At 40.4% G+C, this 12,987-nt stretch overlaps 1 protein-coding gene across 1 annotated transcript in view; it reads right to left on the bottom strand.

The window, feature by feature from the left end:
- The window catches only part of ATG2B (autophagy related 2B), a 71,966-nt gene that overhangs the window by 16,419 nt on the left and 42,560 nt on the right, over window positions 1–12,987 (bottom strand). The window contains exons 25-32 of the mRNA XM_065404472.1: window positions 12,766–12,858; window positions 9,075–9,145; window positions 6,629–6,705; window positions 6,121–6,291; window positions 5,365–5,506; window positions 4,295–4,497; window positions 2,737–2,963; window positions 2,012–2,120 (exon numbers count right to left, since the gene is read on the bottom strand). Coding sequence (XP_065260544.1) covers window positions 2,012–2,120; window positions 2,737–2,963; window positions 4,295–4,497; window positions 5,365–5,506; window positions 6,121–6,291; window positions 6,629–6,705; window positions 9,075–9,145; window positions 12,766–12,858 — 1,093 coding nt within the window. The remainder of the gene's footprint in view (window positions 1–2,011; window positions 2,121–2,736; window positions 2,964–4,294; window positions 4,498–5,364; window positions 5,507–6,120; window positions 6,292–6,628; window positions 6,706–9,074; window positions 9,146–12,765; window positions 12,859–12,987) is intronic.

The raw sequence follows: 12,987 nt of genomic DNA, 5'->3' as shown, positions 1-12,987 counted from the left end.
AAGGTCCAATGCATACAAGCCTTTACAATATAACAGTACTGATAAATCTAGGACTTTAAAAATCATGGGTCAGGCTTTAAAATCATGAGATTTTAAAATAAATAAATAAATGGTGGGAGTTTGGGGGTCTGATGTCTGCACTCAACAGAAAAGACTCCTAACCCTGCTTTGTTTGCACATTCATGTTTTAGGATGAAGATTCAATCTGAAGCAAATGGAAAATACAAACACAAAAAGAGAGGGAGAGAGAAGAGGTGTTTTCCACCTATTCATCCTGCCAGTCTATTATTTTCCTCTCAGTCCTAGGGTGACATTTCCCTCACTGACCAACTGTTCCCCATGCGGTCTCCAGTGATGTTCTGCTTCTGCCCTGTCCCAGGAAACTCATGCTCCTTATCCAGTCAACCTCATCCAGCAACTTTCTCTTCTCTTACTTCCTTGTCTCTACATACACCCAATCCCTCCATGACTCCAGCCATTATCCCCCCCGCAACACTTCACTAATCCTGTTTCCCCCTTGCCTGCTGGCAACCTCCCCTCCACACAGTGCTTCTCTCCAGCAACCCCCACTTATTCCTCTCCTCCACTCCTATGCTTCGTTAACCCTCAAGTCATCCTCCTCTTTTCCCCCTTGCACACTCAGCAACCTCCCCTCTCTACTATTTAGTGTAGAATAGGACTGCAAGCACAGCAAATGGAACAGTGACCTCTGGTGACCAGCAAGGAGATTGCAGGCAGCTGAGCCCAAATTCCTGAGGTTGCCTGCAGACAGAGCATGATTGTGAGAATATTTAAAAGTGGCCCCAATCCATGACATTCGTAATAATATTGAGAGTGTTGGCAATGCAGATATCAGCAAATCATCAACTTCTAAGTCAGGTCATCTGACATTTGAGCACTGTTCAGAATCCTTATATTTTTCACACTATGACCCCATTATTTTCAGATAAATATCTTTGCATCAGCATAGCAATTGATTTATGTCCTTACACTGCACTAAAGAGAGAGGAAAGCCTTAATATGCTGTTAGGATTAATATGTAAAGCATCCGCAACAATCTAGAGGGAGCCATTACACTTTGACAGAATCACTGAAATATTCAAGTGGAATCTTTAACTTTTCTTTTTCCCTCTTTTTACCATGGCAATAGGTCCCTAGAAAAGGATAAAATAGAAAACCATCACACATTTTGCTGCACATTAACAGTTAATGGGCTGAATTACTTTAAGCAATACAAAATGTACAAGGAATTTGAAGGATAGAAGTAATTTGGCTTTACATAAAATGAAAATGAAAAATGGTTCCGGCTACTTTAAAAAATATCCATCCATTTACTTTAAACTTACTTAACCAGTAGCTGTTTGTTAATGATATTTTTAATAGCCTCACATTCACCTTTCTAAGTTCCATACTAAAGCTGAGTTAAAAATAATTAAATTAAATGTAACTTAGCATAATTTGGTTATAGCAGTAATAGGCTGTTGTGGCAAATGGTGTTAATGATGCTGTGAGGTGATCAAATATTACTGAATATCAAGTTACGGAGTAACCCCAGGCATCTCAGAGCTAATTCCGAGGGAAATATGTCTACAACCATGTCTTCATAATAGCAATTTCAATTTGAAGTAAACAGAAAGGAAAGTTATATCATGATAAGGATAGCAAAAGTGGTGGGGAAAAAGGATTCTGTCAAAATAAAAATACTTTAAGGACTAAAAGCAAATATTTTAATAACTGTTCAGCTTCCCTCGTTTCAAATATGGTTGCTAAACAGAGTTGCACTATGCCAACCATGCAGCCCTGCAAACTCATTTGGTAAAGAAATTCTAAGTCCATCACTCAGCATAACTGTGTTAATGGACTTCTGCATCTAAGTAAGATTAATGCTCATTTTTACTGGTAAGCCTTCTAGCTTCATGGAGTCAATAGCTCATCATTAGGGTTTATAAAGTCTTTAGAATATATATTATATATGCCCTTGTGTCTGCAGATTTTTCTGTTACTATCTCACCTTGCTTAACTGTATTTCCATTAAGAAGTCTGGGTTCCTTCCTCTTCCCCCACATGTTGTACTACGTCCATGTCTTGTTGGTGTGTGAGAAGGAGAAATATGAGGACTACTAGAAGTGGGAGAAAAAGAGTATTTTTTCTGAGTTTAAATTGAAAGTCAGCCCATACCATCTCTAATCACACAAGCATGCATATTTTACTGGGTTTTACTAAATATTTTTGTGGTCAAAAAAAGAAAATTAACACTGAAAAATTGCTGCATTAATGTAAACTAAAAATATTTCTCTCATTTTCACTGTAATAGTTATGCAAAGCTTTAGGCACTGCAAAATATTATAAAACGTATACACTGTTTCCACTGAATTACCATTAAAAAAATAACTCCTATTGTTATCCAAAATAATATTCATTCTCCTCTAACCTGCTTAATATCCGCAAAACAGACTCCATTCTCCACAACCACCTTCAACACACTCATCCCCAATTAAACCCACTCCCCGCAGGGAAAGCTTGGGAGAATACATTTGACTTTCAATGTACCCTGTAGGTCAACAAATTTGAACTCATTCAGATCAAGGGGTGGGAGAAATACATTCCAGAATTAAATTGAACAGGATATTCATTATAAAAGGAGAGTACATTAAGTTCATCTAACTCTTCGTTTTGAAATCAAATGCAGAATGTGTGGATCTGAAAAAGAAATACTTAGTTACCTAAAGCACTTACATAAAACTTTTAGCTGGAGAAGTAGTAGGTGCAGTCCCAAAATCCTTTCCTCCATAAAGGTGCCAAATAAGAGAGATTTCCTTCACAACATAGCGAACCAAAGGGATAGGAAAATGTAGCGGGGCTTTGCTCATATCTGTCTTTTTTACAGGCAGGCTGAAATGATTGTCTTTTATCAGGATTGCATCATCAACCATTATTTTCACTACTGGCTCCTCCTCTTTCTCCTAAAAAAGTTACACAGGAAAGTGAGTGCAATTCTTAATTTCTTCATTCAGTTGTTTAATTTCTTCAAGATAAATCAGATCAGCGTCCTCTTTGCTTCTATACTATGAAAAATATGGAATACAGCCCCAATAACTGTTCTTGTTTTGGTAATAACAGGTTATATAGGGAAGCTGTAGAATCCATGTATTTGGGGGATTTTAAAAACAGATTAAACAAAACACCAATCACGGATGGTCTAGATATACTTAATCCTGCCTCAGCACAGAGGGGGTGAGGGGTGGACTAGATGATCTCCTGAAATCCCTTCTAGTCCTACATTTCTATAATTCTAAGATTGCATGACCTCCAGACTCAGAACCGCTCTCTCTTGAAAGTTGGCCCCAGTGAGATTACTTTATCTCTCATAGGAGATATCAGGTTAACTGGAAATTGAAAGGAAATAAAATATGACTTCATCCAAACTGAAAAATTAAGTCTTAAAACATAAAGAAGTGCTACTATTATGCTAGTACTGCTGGAGATGGGACTTATGAGGGTTAGCCAAGTGAATGTGGGGCTCAATATCAGAAGTCTAGAGTTGACTCTGGTCTGTCTAGATAAAGGCAATCTATCAGCGATAGTTTAGTGGTGATACTATGAGGGAAGAGAAGACCTATTTTTAAGTGTCAATTCTCTGTCTCAATTTTTTGTGCAGTGGTGAGACAGACACTGGGAGTTAAGAACTGATATTTTTGCTGCTGATGTTGCTGTTTACCCACAGAAACTTTTGTGCAAAGTTTGGTAATAGGGTCTATAACAGCAATGGGAAAAGGCTGGCATTCTTTTTAAATTAAAACTTGGATTTTCTGATGAATGGATACAAGACAAATGCTTGCAAGGATAAAATATCTTGGTAAATACTGTACTTTTCTTATAAGCCTTTTCAACTACACTACATGTTATAAATGAAGATTTGTTGAAATGCCAACACAGGAAAAATGCAAATTTGCTACTAGGTGACAATCATAATAGAAGAGGAGTAAATACTATTTATATATATTCTAGTATATTTGTTGTCATTCCTGGGAGGAACAATGCATGATGTGAATTCTCAGGTTTATTCCAAAAAATTGCTACATATCTTTTATATGAATGGTGGGACTTCCTCCAAAATGGCAACATTTCAATGATAAAATATAAGGAATATTCTCCTCTCTGTACCCCCTACTGACCACCCATCAATGTCAGCAGACAGTTGGTAGAAAGTTACAAAATCTAAAGGGACAGGTCTCAAATGTACTTTCCTCAATCTATCTTACATCTAGATTTCTTAATATTATGAACTTCTTACAGAAACAACAGCTTTGGGTGCAAAAAGAATGCAGAAGTCATCATTTTCAGTAGGTATGTCTCCCATCGCCTCTTTAATCAGGTGGTGAGTGAATGAAGTGTATGTGGGACTTGGCTCTTGTGAGATGTTCCCACTTTCATCTGGAAACAGGAAGAGATCTGAGCAAGCTGGTTCCTGGGTTTGAGATTTTTCATCCAAGATTCCTGATATAAAAAAAGGCATTTCAATGGAAATATCTTTATAAGATACACACAAGATTAAATGACTGAAATTGTGATATTTAGAATAGTTCCAAAATTAAGTGTTAAAAGAATCGGAAATAAAATATGCATATTATACAGCTAATACATTCCTAACATAAAACAAACCCGTCTTTCTAAAATTAATCCACTATTAAGACTCAAAACAATTACAGCACTGATCATCAGCAAAGACTGTATTAATTTTATTATTTTAGTTCACCTTGGTTAAAGAACCCATAGAAACTGTCTGTCTTTACTACATAAAAACTGAAGATCTCATAATCAAATAATTCTTGACATGACAGCAATCAATGTCTAATCTTCCATGCCTTAGCAACAGACTTGAGAACATAGCTTCTCATCTTTCCCATCACATCTTACAATACAATATTCTTAACCAATTTCAAATTGGTATTTAGTTCTTACCATGGGGAAAAAAAAAAAAAAAAAAATCATAGTCCTCTTACATAATCAATTACCTTGTTCTTTCTCCTAATGGTTTCTCCCTAGATGACTCTCTTGAATCTAAGTTTTTCCTTTGATACTGTAGACTACTACGCCATCCTCCTGGACTGCCTCGACTGCTATGAATGAGTTCCTGGTTTCCTACTTGATGTAGTATGTCTTATCCCTTTATGTCTGCCCAGACCCCTAATGCACTAAGTCCCAAAGAGTTAAATTTGTTGCCTACTGTTCTAACTACCTGCTCTTACTCCATTACATATGTCTGAATTTAACCTTAAGTTGCCACTTCTGCAATATTGGCATTAAGACTGAAATCTGATATAAAATTTTGAAGTGTTAAATGTGATTCTAGGCTTCTTCTACCGTTAGTTTGTGGCCTAATGGGGGAAGCAGCTTGATGGGTCTCAATTTCCTCCATAGCATCACTCATCAAATCCCGTAAAATCTGTTGTTCTGCTTCAGCAAGGACTAGTCCTTGGGAAGATGGTCGGCTAGAGGCATCTGCCTACAAACAGAAGAACTATATAAAGTTACAATTATAAAGAAACTGAAGCACTGTGCTTAACAAGTATTTATGAATATGATTTTTGCTTTCATGGTTTGGTATTCCAGTGTGGAAGATAACTGCATTTTAAAATAAACATTAAACTGGGACTATACTCTAGATTACTCAGGCAAAAAGTTTTTAGCAAACGTTTTGAAGGTCTGTAACATCACTCTTGAGTGTGAATACACACTGTATTTGAGAAATGCCTAGGTGTCGCAGTGTTTGAAATAGCCACAGGTGGACAGGCATATATATGTCCTAGAATCTTGTCTTTAAAATGAGAATTAAGTGTATCAGGATGGTATTTAAAGGATTTTGTACTGTTGAGTTTAAATGTTATGAGTGCTAAGAGGAAAGGAAAAATTATTGCCAAAAGCAATTACTGTGAGAACTGCTTCAGAGACATTAAGCCCACTCAATAAGTTAAGTATTTGTGGGAGAAACTCTATAAAAAGTATATATTAATTATTATTACTATGATTATTATTGTGGAAAGCACAGCTAATGTGTCTGATTAGGAAATGTGATGGTGGTAGTATTATGTGAGTAAGTATTACTTTGCCATTTCATACCTTGGTTTTCCGCTTGACGACTCCAGGTTTAATCTCCGTCTTGCTAGGTGGATGCAAATCACCATAACTCGCAATATACTGTATAAGATTCATTAACGCAGCACAAGAGTCTGAGCATGTTCGGATATGGATTACATCACTGGAACTGTGTAGCTCAAAGCGTGGCTTAATCTAGGAAGCAATAACAGATAATGACAGAAATCTATCCAAGATCAATTTAACGTTCCATATGAATAATATACACAGATTTATTGTTAACTAGATTACTTAGTTGTCTGATCATTCAATATAAAAGCTTTAGAAACAGCAATAATTTATAAATTACTTTGGAACCTGAAATCTCACAATCTGATGATGAGAGAAGGGATGTTTTTAAACTGTTAAGTAGGATTTGATCCTAAATGCGATTTAAGCTTTTCAAAATGTTTTAAAATCAAAATGCAAAATATGTATTTTTATCATTTAGGTTTAACATTATTATTTTATTCTTTTTATTTTAACTACTTACTCTCTCCCCATCAGAACCAGGTTTTACTGCTGTGATGGTCAGTTCCAAGAGTCCCATATCCATAACACGAATATAATCTGAAAGTTAAAATGAATATTTTAAACACTGCCCAACATCAAATGTCATCTTAAATTCGGTTTTATTTTATTTTTTAAATCACCAATTATTAATCTCTGTTAAGACGCATAATGAACTAAATTTTCTTAATTTTGGTCTTGTCAACACACTTTATACTTCTATGTTGCCTTACATCAGAGGAGCTCTCTGGGCTCAATCCTCAGCTGTTTCTAGTTTAAACGTGGTGCAGCTGAGAGAAGAGGAGAATGGTGGCTTTAAGCCACCTTTCCATTTCCCCAGTTCTTGGCCAGATGGGGCCAAAACAAGGATTACTCTGCCAGCTAAGAATCAAGTAAAATACTGCACGCCCTGCCCGATCCTGGCCCCCGCCCGTGCGTTATGGAGTAGGGTGCCAACAGGTGGCATAAAACAGTGAACGGATAGATCCTTCTTGGAGCTGAACCGGCCTATCAGTTCTAGGCTAGTGCCCTAACCACTTCCTCAGAAACAGCCCTTTAAATACCTTAACCCATAAGCAAGGCTCTTCATTTCTGCTTTTTATTTTGTTTAAAATTTCCTGTGAATTTATTGATGTTTATTACAAAAATTAAAAAAAAAAAACTAGGTGAAAATCAGCGGAAAATTTTAACTTCAGTTTTCTGGGTAAATATCAGCATTAATACTGGGGGATGGGAGGACAGAAAAAAAGCAACAAATAGAGAAAAGTAAGAATACTTCTGACCTGGATCCCTGCTCCAGAAGGAGAGATGGTGGCTCAGTAACTTGGGTGGCCCAGGTTACTGAGCTGCCACATCTCCTTCCAGAATGGGCCCAAAGTGGAAGAGGTGAAGGAGGCAAGGACACCATCTGCTCACAACTCTTCTGCTTCTGGGCCTGCTCTGAAAGGAGAGACGGTATCACTGTTAACAGGGACGCCCATGTTACCAAGTCACCATCTCTCCTTCTGGAGCAGGAAGCCAGATCTGGAGAGACAAGAGGGTGTCTCCCTTGTTCTGCCCAGGTTACTCAGCTGCCATCTCTCTTTCTGGAGTGGGAAGCTAGGTCTGGGGAATTCTGGCACTTCTTTTTTTACATACGCATGTTCATGCACATGTGTATCTTCCACTACATTGCCTTACTTTAACAGAGAGTTTCACATTTATGCTTAGATGTACATAGTGTTGTAGCTATGTTGGTCTTAGGATATTTGAGAGACAAGGTGGAGGTGTAATATTTTTTATTGAACCAACTTCTGTTGGTGAGAGAGACAAGCTTTCAAGTTACACAGAGCTCTTCTTTCAGTCGGGGAAAGGTACTAAGAGTGTCACAGCTAAATGCAAGATTGAACAGATAATTTAGCAGAAGCAGTTAGTTATATTGTAAGAGACCATTCAAGGTGCAGTGGCCAGTTAACACCCATGTAGTCATTAGACAAAAAAGGGGTTAGTGGGTTATAGATTGCTGTAATAAGCCATAAATCCAATGTCTTAATTAAGACCGTGACTTTTAGTGTCTAGCAAAGTTATGAATTTAAGCTGCCAGACTTGACTTTTGAATATGTTGTGCAGGATGAGGACTGATAGGTCAGATAGAAAGTGATCGCTTTGAGAAAAAATTTCACCCACGGGTGATAGGAAAATGATAAAAGACAGAAATACCCTGTGTAAGTTCATTTGAGATTGTAGTGATTGTCTAGTTTCACCCATATAATTGTTATTGGGGCATTTAGTGCACTGGATGAGGTATACCATGCATAGAAGCCATGGATCTTGAAAGGTATGTTGTGGGGGGATGCTGATCATTGTAGCAATGGAGATATGTCTGTAGGTTTTGCATGTGTACTTGTAGGGTCTGGTGCCGCTTTAAGTTGGTGTCCCCTTGTCTGTGGAAAGCTTGCTTCTGATAATGAGCTTGGAGAGGCTGGGGGGCTGTTTGAAGGCCAGAAGAGGGGGTTCCGGAAAGATTTCTTTCAGGATGGGGTCCCCTTTGAGTATGGATTTTAGTTGTTTGATGATACCCCATATGGGTTCCAGTGTGGAGTGGTAGGTGACAACTAGGAGTGTGTGGACGGAGGGGGTTTTATTTCTGTATTGAACCAGGTTCCATGGAATGGGCCACCCAAATGCTCCAAGAGAACCTGCTAGAGCCATATAGAAAAGAACTTTTATTTCCTTGTTCTGTGACATGACCCTGGACATACAGTTTAAAACAAAACTGGTCACATTTTTCTGCTATACTACATTACACACTCAAGTCTAACTATAAACCCAGCTCTCTTCTCCAGTAGCCTATTGGACTGTTTTTAATATTTCTGTAGATTTCTTTAAATTCTGAAGGCTATATTTATAAGGTTAGCATATGGTTACCACTGCTTCTAAAACACCCTTACCTCTCTGCAGATTCACTGTAACAGCGTTGCACTTGTCAGACAAATGCAAAGCAGCCTCATCCAAGATTATTCTACAGGAGAAAAATGGGAAACAAAAATGCCTGGTTAAAAACTGTGCACGTCACACTCAAAGTAAATTATATGACATTATGTAAAAAGCCAGAACATATTTAAATCCTAAAGTTTTTACTCTCCATTGTAACAGTTTTTAATAATTATCCTTTCATCTGGCTGTAAGGGCATGGAGAGGATTACTGGAGAATAAAATAATTTAAATTTTACTATCATCAGTTTAACCTTTTGTGGGGTTGAAAATTATCCAGGGCTACATGTAGTCTCCCTAGATCAGAGGTCCCCAAACTGTGGGGCTGGCCCTGTCCCCAGCCTCACGCAGCTCTGCTCCCAGCCCCGTGCCAGCCCCCAGCCTTGGCCACTGGCTGTGGCTCCGTTCCTGGCCTGGGGCTGAGGCCAGGGGCAGAGCCGTACCCGGCTGCTGGCCCCCACCACAGCCCCACTCCCGCCCCCAGGCTCACCCCCCGCTGCGGCCCCAGCCTCAGCCCCTCTGCCTCTGTTCACGTCAGTCCCGCAACCCAACTCCCCCACCGAGCAGGGGCCTTGCTTCCGTCCGGGCACAGACAGGGGTAAGGTGGGGGGGGGGGGAGGGAACGACCCTCAAAAGTTTGGGGACCGCTGCCCTAGATCCTTCTGGGAATAATGAGTAGATTCCTTGGAAGGCAGTACAGCTAGGCTAATCTTTCCTTTATCATATTATGGCAGAGGTTTAAAATATTTTTAACAACATAACATTTATTTCCAGAATACAGCACTATTACAAGACCATTTAAAAGGATACCACAATAGGAACAGGCTTTAAATCCAATAAAAATACTAAAGAACCAATTCTCAAGTAAAAATAGGGGAATAACAATATTAATTTAGGATGACCTATAACCATTTTGTATTTCTTTATCTACTATCCCACCTGACCAAAACAAATCCTTGTTCTAGAGATCTGAAGATGCCATCGTGCTCAGCAGCCCACACACAAACATCTGATTTTACAATATTTTTCAAGCATATTTAAAGGTATCAAAACAACAATTAGCAGTGGGACAAACAATCCACTCAAGAACAATGGATTTAAGCAAACCCAGGGATTATATCCAGGCAAAGTATACTACATAGTCTGGAAAAGATGTAATTCTCCACTCAAGGAGAATATTTTCTCCATAAAAGACAGAAAAAATGGTTACTAACCTTTCTGTAACTGTTGTTCTTTAAGATGTGTTGCTCATGTCCGTTCCATGTTGGGTGGCGTGCACACGCTGAGTGCACAGTTGATGGAAATTTTTCCCTCAGTGGTATCTGTTGGGAAGACTCTAGTACCCTCTGGTGCTGCACATGCATGTGCCGGTATAAAGGGCCTGGCCAGCTCTGCACCTTCTCAGTTCCTTCTTACTGGCTAACTCCGAAAGAGGGGGAGGAGGGTGGGTTGTGGAACGGATATGAGCAACACATCTCGAAGAAAAACACTCACAGAAAGGTTAGTAACCGCTTTTTCTTCAAGTGCTTGCTTGTGTCCATTCCACGTTAGGTGACTCCCAAGCAGTACCTTAAGAGGTCGGCTCAGAGTTCGTGGATATGAGGATTGCAACACTGCTCTACCAAACCCGGAATCATCTCTAGCCTGCTGGGTGATGGCGTAGTGGGAAGAAAAAATATGCACCAACGACCAGGTCGCCACTCTGCAAATACCTGGATTGGTACCTGAGCCAGAAACGCCACTGACGAAGTTTGAGCTCTCGTCGAGTGGACAGTGCAGATGGCAGGAGATGGCGTGCCCACCTGCTCATAGCACAAGCGAATGCAGGAAGTGATCCAGGATGAAATTCTTTGGGCCAAAACTGGCAGACCTTTCATTCTGTCTGCTATTGCCACAAAGAACTGCATGGATGTACGGAACAGTTTGGTCTTTTCTATATATAAGGCCAGGGCATGCCTAACGTCCAACGTGTGGAGACACTGCTCCTCCCTATTCTTGTACGGTTTCGGGAAGAATACTGGCAGAAAGATAGCCTGATTACTGTGAAACTGCAATACCTTCAGAAGGAAAGCATGGTGAAGTTGAACCTTGTCCTTAAAGAACACTATATACAGCGGTTCTGACGTAAGGGCCCTGATCTCTGAGATCCTCCTGACCAAGGTAATCGCTACCAGGAAGGCGACCTTCCAGGAGAGGTACGACAAGGAGAATGATGCCAATAGCTCAAAGGGAGGGCCTGTGAATCTTGACAGGACCAGGTTTAGGTCCCATGGGGGAAATGGGTTCACGAATCTGCAGGTATAGTCTCTCTAAGCCCGAGGAAGTGAATGGACATTTTGTGAGGAAAAAAACGACCTACCATCCACCGGAGGTTAGAAGATTGTGATGGCCGCTAGATGTACCTTAACTGATGAGATGAGTAGGCCCCGATGTTTCAGATGAAGCAGATACTCCAGCACAAACTGGAGAGGTGACCTAGAAGGTGAGATGCCTCACTGGGACGACCACACGGAGAAATGCTTCCACTTGGCGAGGTAAGTCACTCTAGTAGATGGTTTCCTACTACCTAGCAATACCTGGCAGATTTGCTCCAAACAGGCCAGCTCTGCTGGGTTTAACCATGGAGCTTCCAGGTGGAGGGCCTTGAGGTTCGGGTAGAGCAATCAGACATTATCATGCAAGATCAGGTCTAAAGGGGAGGAAGCGGCATTGGGGTCACTACTGACAGGTCCAATAACATTTCGAACCAGTGCTGGCATGGCCATGCTAGGGCCACAAGAATAACCTTCTTTCTGTCGTGCTTGACTTTGAGTAAGACTGTGCATGAGAGGAATAAGGGGAAAATGCATACAACAGGTGCTTTGTCCAGGGGAGCAGGCATCTGTGAGCAAGCCCGGGCTGCGCCTGCATAGAGATCAAAACTACTGACACTTCCTGTTTTGCCTGGTTGCAAACAGGTCTCGGAGGGGAGTCACCTGCTGCTGGAAGATGGTCCTGACTATATGGGGATGAAGGGACCACTCATGGTGAGAGGAGAAAGATCTGCTGAGGTGATCTGGCAGATTTTTCTGAGCTCCTGGAAGGTGAGATTGAGTGCTTTACGCAGAATTCCCATAAGCAAATGGCCTCTTGACACAGGGGGAAGAACATGCCCCTCCCTGCTTGTTGATGTAAAACATGGCTGCCATGTTGTCCGTAAGGACTTGCATAACCTTGTCTGCAATCTGGGATAAAAACATGCTAGGTGGACCCCACTGAGCTCTCTGACATTTATACATAAGGCGAGTTCCTCCTGGGACCACAGACCTTGATTCTTGAGGTGCTCAAGGTGAACCCCCCAACCTAGCTTGGATGTATCCAAGATTAGGGATTCTGAGGCATAGGGTTTGACAAAGGGAATCCCAAGCCTACCAACCAGAGGTCCCCTCCACTGATCGAGGGAGGTGAGGACCTGGGCGGGAACTGTAAGCACCAAGTCCAAAGGGCGCTAGAGCCAGCCCGATGGATACCATTGAAGGAAAAATCTCTGTGCATGTGGTGTGCCATACCACCTAACATGGAATGGACATGAGCAAGCACTCGAAGAAGAAATAAAGGCTACCATGGTTATGTGGAGCTTCCATATTTTATGAACACTCTAACTTATACCTGAGAGTAGAAGAGGACTTATCCAGTGCAACGTTACTGGAAATGCTGAAAGTTTCAACCGTAAGTAGAGATCTGGTTGGCAAAAACAAAGGCCTAACAACAAAAAAGGAGAAATTTTTTTAATACATCCTACATATTTAGCAATGCAACAATGCAATCTTAAAGGTTGATCAAGAGAACTATTTTTAGTTATAACATTTTCTTCAAAACAAGCCTGGACAA

Source organism: Emys orbicularis, chromosome 4, assembly GCF_028017835.1.
Source record: "Emys orbicularis isolate rEmyOrb1 chromosome 4, rEmyOrb1.hap1, whole genome shotgun sequence".
In the NCBI taxonomy this organism is placed as follows: Eukaryota; Metazoa; Chordata; order Testudines; family Emydidae; genus Emys; species Emys orbicularis.
This window is presented reverse-complemented; position numbering and strand designations above follow the sequence as displayed.